General features: G+C 40.8%; 1 protein-coding gene across 1 annotated transcript in view; it reads left to right on the top strand.

Annotated features, from left to right (window-relative positions):
- Positions 1–2410, top strand: part of LOC110329991 (olfactory receptor 5K3-like) — a 12593-nt gene extending 10183 nt beyond the window's left edge. Inside the window, exon 3 of the mRNA XM_021209932.1 lies at positions 2301–2410. Within this exon, the coding sequence (XP_021065591.1) occupies positions 2301–2410 (110 nt within the window). The remainder of the gene's footprint in view (positions 1–2300) is intronic.
- The last annotated feature ends 2590 nt before the right edge of the window (positions 2411–5000 follow it).

Raw genomic sequence — 5000 nt, 5'->3', positions numbered from 1 at the left:
TGCTATTCACATTAACTTGCCAAGTAGATTCAAGTTACAAAGATAAAAGTAATAACAAGTTCTGTGGGACAGACACGCTCACACCTGTCTGTCGTCCCAGGACTTGAAAGGCTGAAGCAGAAAAGCCCCAAATTCAAGGCCAGCCTGGACAACAAAGGTGAGTTCCAGACCAGTCTGGACTAAGATACTGTCTCATTTCTTTTTTTTTTTTTTTTTTTTTCTTGTTTTTTTTTTTTTTTTTTTTTTTAATCTTTGAAAATTTTTAAATTTTAATTCTTTTAAAACATTGAGAACGTTATCTGGGGAGATAATTCCATAGGTAAGTGTGCTTGTGCTAGGGGATCCAAGTTCAAATTGCCACCACCACGTGAAAACTCAGGTATGATTCCTATAACCCAGGAATGGGGAGCACAGACAGATCCTGAGAGCTCACTGGCTAGCCAGCCCAGCTGAATGACAGTAATTCCTGGTTCACTGGGTGAGTCTATTTCAAAGTAACCAGATAAATAGCAGTACAGTATAATGTCAAGATATCCTGCTGTGACTTCCACATGTACACACAGTGCTGTATATGCCACACTGTTACAAACATGCAACAAACTCTACACACACACACACACACACACACACACACACACACACACACACACACACCACATGAATTAATAAGGTCTAGCCCACACAGCTTTACCACTCCTTTTTATCAGGATATAGAGCTGATTTCAAAACACCTTGAGTTTGGCCTGGGAGCCTGATTTCAGCACTAGAAAGTTAGAGAGAGTGATCTTTTCAAGGGTTGGTGTGCAGGTTTCAGAAAGTCTTATGGTGACGATCTTCAGTCTTGAATTACTGTTTTGAAAGCGCCACATAAGGAAACAGGTCTGATCTGCTGAAGTGAGTGGGAGGCCACACAGTGTATGTAGCACAGGCAGCTGGTCAGAAACCAGCCTGTGCTGCTCAAGAAGAAATCATAGCAGAGGTTAGTCAGACCTCAGTGCTCCTGACCACTAATCTCAGCCTTATAGAACATGCTTAGCATAGCACCCTCCCTCCACAGGAGATGGATGGATGTGTGTTCAGAACTGGTACAAGCAGAAGACGAGAACATCAACACAGAGACCTCTAATCCCCACAGTTATCAACTGCTGGATGCTTATAAACAAGTTAAATGATCGTTGGGCTTCAATTCTTCACCTGCAGAAGCAGCGGGTGGTGGAGAAAAATCCACACATCCCCTTTAAGTTCTGAGAATCCTCAAGGGTGTGGCTCAAAAGCACACTTTCCTTTTTCTTCACTGTGGAGTGTGGGGACTTTCCTGTGACCAGTGGGTAGCTGTGAGAGGAGTGCGTGTGAAAGGGTGTCATTCATTCTGTCAGTGTCCCTTGTTCTAGGGTATAGCATTATACCCACGGGTTGTCCCACTGTGAGCATTGAAGCAACCAGATTACCTGCTGTGATCTACCCTTTATGGTTTAGTTGGGTTTGCGCTCAGAATAATCACTCTGGGTAAAAGGCCACAAAAAAGGGACAGTGACACAAGGTACCAAGACCTCTCATGTGGAAAGTCAGCTTCTAAGTTCGCCTCTACCCTCATAAGTCTTAACAATGGTGTAACACTTCCTTCATGGTGTTTTCGTCTTAGCTAATGCCATGCATGAGTGACCATGATGGCAAAGGATGACAGAGAAGACTCAATTCTGGGAGATGCAATTCTGTTTACAACTTCATTCCCTCCAAACCCAGTGTGCTGTGGCTCTCTTCTATACATGAACATCTTTGCCTTTTCGTCATAGAAACCAAAAATCCAATATGATTAGCACACATGCAGTACTATAGAGGTGTAGTTTAGGCTATGTCACAAAATAGACCCCCTTTATCTCAAATTGAGTTATTCACACCCAGCTATCTATACAGCATAACCCGTGTTATTCACACACAGCAATGGAACAAAGAAATGCTTTCTACATTAATGAGTAGATCTTCATTCTTCTAAAACACTTTTCTCACCCTTGAGCAAGTCCTCAAATCATAGCGCAGCCTTCATTCCCATAACAGGAATCTCAGACTTAGTCGGAGTTCTGACATTGGGAGACAATCCAACACAATTCACATTACCCTAGAAGGAGGTCAGTGCTTGTGTTATGTCTGCAAAGTCAGAGTAGCTCAAGTGAACAGCTAAATATTTGAGAGACTTTAGCATGTGTATTCAATGCTAAAATTCCCAGAAACCTCTATCCTGGTCTAATCTATTCTCTCTCTGTCTCTCTGTCTGTCTCTGTCTCTCTGTCTGTCTCTGTCTCTCACCCTCCTTCTCCCACTTCCTCTTCCTTTTCTTTCGGCTTCTTCCTCCCAAGTAAGAAACAAGAATACCACACAAGAACCATGCTTGAAATTCCAGCCTCCAAACTGAGGGGGGGGGGGAATGTTGCAGTGTTTTCCCTGTCCATTTACATTAGTGCGGAGGAGGCCTGTGATTGGACAGGGAAAGGGAGGCAGAGCTAAGAGTTGCAGAGACAGAGAGGTCTGAGAGGAGGAGGGAAAGGAAAATAGAGGCCACTGTGATGATTTAATATGGTTAGAATAATTGGGATAAAGCTTTTCAACTGGCTCTGAAATTATTGTATTGGTATTTTGTAAATTGTGTATTGATACATAAATCTGGTTGGCTAACTATAATCATAAGCTTTAATTAAGAGTTTTGGTTCTACCAGATAATTGGGTGTTGAGCTGATGGCTGACCATGCGGTGCATGGGGCATTGTGTGGTAGTAAGAAGAAATCAGGGTCTCCCACCAGAGAGTTGGTGGGCAGAGAGACCTTCGAGTTGAGTTCACCCAGCAAGAGCCCTGTGGCCCCGCAGGGCTAGAGTTAACAGGTTGAGAGAAGCAGGAACTCAAAGAGTTGGCAGGTTCAATTTTTAAATACTTCCTGCAACAGGGGAAAATCTATTGTTTAAGCCAAATCTATAACACTTTAACAGTAGCCCAAGACAACTGATACAAAATCAACAGTTTATGCTGAGTTTCTTGTCTCTCTGCTGATGTAGTGCTCTTTGCTCAATTGACTTTTACCTGTTTGTCACTTTAGCCTCCAGATAAAGTCCTCCACTCAGAACTACCACACGAGGGACATGGGTGTGTGTAACACAGCAGCACCATTGTGCTTCACTTGCAGAAGCCAAAGCTGGGGCTGGTGAGATGTCATGCTAAAGCATCTGTCACTGAAGCACAAGGTGTATATCCACAATGCCCATCTAAAGGCCAGTCACTACAGCAAGATTCCAGAACCTCAATGTTATCAGTGGGGCTGAGGAATCCCTAAAGTATGTTGGCTGGCCAACCAAACTAATTGGTGAGCTCCAGGTTCACACACTATCTCAAATAGTCACTGCCTCAAAAATTCAAGTGGAGAACAATTGTGGAAGACATTCATTAACGACTTCTTGCTTTTATGGTTGTGTATAGTTACATAACATACCACACACACACACACACACACACACACACACACACACACACACCAAAGAATTCAAAACTGAGTATATTACCTTCCCTCAAAGCTTTCTCATTCTTATATTCATCACACTCTGATTTCTGTGAAGTGTTCTGCATTCACTGAGTAGTTCAGAGATGCCAACATTTGCACCTTGCTCCCCCCAGGTTCCATTTATTATATAAAACAAGTAGTTCTAGATCATTTGCAAGCTCTAGATCATTCGCAAGTTCTAAATGATTCTCAACCCTTTCTCTTTATTGTCCTTCTGATGACAACATCTTAACAAAATTACCTATCAATGTCCATAAAATTATGCCACACTTTTCTAATTTGTCCCCATGATTTCAATTCTGTCTTGTATTGTCTGTTCCTTCCTCTACAGTCTTCTATATCCAACTATACCACATCTTCATGATATTTCTTATGTCCAAAACAGCACAAACAAGCTCTATGCATTGTCTGACTCCTGGATCCTTTCAGCCACCATTGAATATGGTCTCTGTCTCTCCCAAAGTCACCCAAGGGTTTAATGCCCAAAGTCACTTGTAAATAGCATAAAGGGCTATGGTAAATTTTAACCAACTATGGTGAACAAGGGTAAGATTTTTACAAAGTAATTTAGATTTAGATGAAGTTGTTCCCGTCATGGAATCCTGAGGGCTTTATGAGAAGAAGATAGATACCAAACACTCAGAGAGACATGCATACTCCCAACCACAGCACAATGCATGATGCTCACTAGAGTCTGTGATATGTTATTTGCATTTCTAGCCTCAATTTTTGAAGTAAATAAAGCACTTTTCTTTATAAAGTAACTCAGCTTATGTATTTTATTATAATTACAAAAATAAACTAATATACCTTTCCAATATTATTTCATGTCATTTCCCATTCATGTTTTTTTTCCATTGGCAATGCAGTCTTACACCATTCTACTGGGCCACATAATATATGGTCATGCCTCTAGATAAGTGAAAGTCCCTACCTCACTTTGTTCATCTCATCTCAGCTAACTGAGCTGTTTCATACTATTCCATCTAGTTTCAATTTATTTCTTCCTCTGGAGACCCTCATTCATACACATTCCAATTTAATTGTATTTTCTTGGATTCTTGTAGGCCAGAATATTAACTTTCTTGTAGGACCACATGTTGTTATAAATTAGGGAGGTGCTTCTTTTTTATTTTCTTCTATCCTATGAGTATCTTGCTAGTGGAAGAATGTTGGAGTCTATCTTGACTACTTAATATATGTTTAATCAAAGTGACAATGAGTACTAAGAAAAACATATACCAAAAGTATACAGATCCATGGCCATCTCTAGCTTTACAGTAGTGAGAACTCATTTAGTTTAACTCTTCATTTTGAGGAGAAGAAGAAGAAGAAGAAGAAGAAGAAGAAGAAGAAGAAGAAGAAGAAGAAGAAGAAGAAGAAGAAGGAGGAGGAGGAGAATAAGAAGAAGAAGAAGAAGAAGAAGAAGAAGAAGAAGAAGAAGAAGAAGAAGAA

The sequence above is a fragment of the Mus pahari genome, chromosome 12 (assembly GCF_900095145.1).
Source record: "Mus pahari chromosome 12, PAHARI_EIJ_v1.1, whole genome shotgun sequence".
In the NCBI taxonomy this organism is placed as follows: domain Eukaryota; kingdom Metazoa; phylum Chordata; class Mammalia; order Rodentia; family Muridae; genus Mus; species Mus pahari.
The sequence above is the reverse complement of the archived record's forward strand: the minus strand, read 5'-3'. Positions and strand labels throughout refer to the sequence as shown.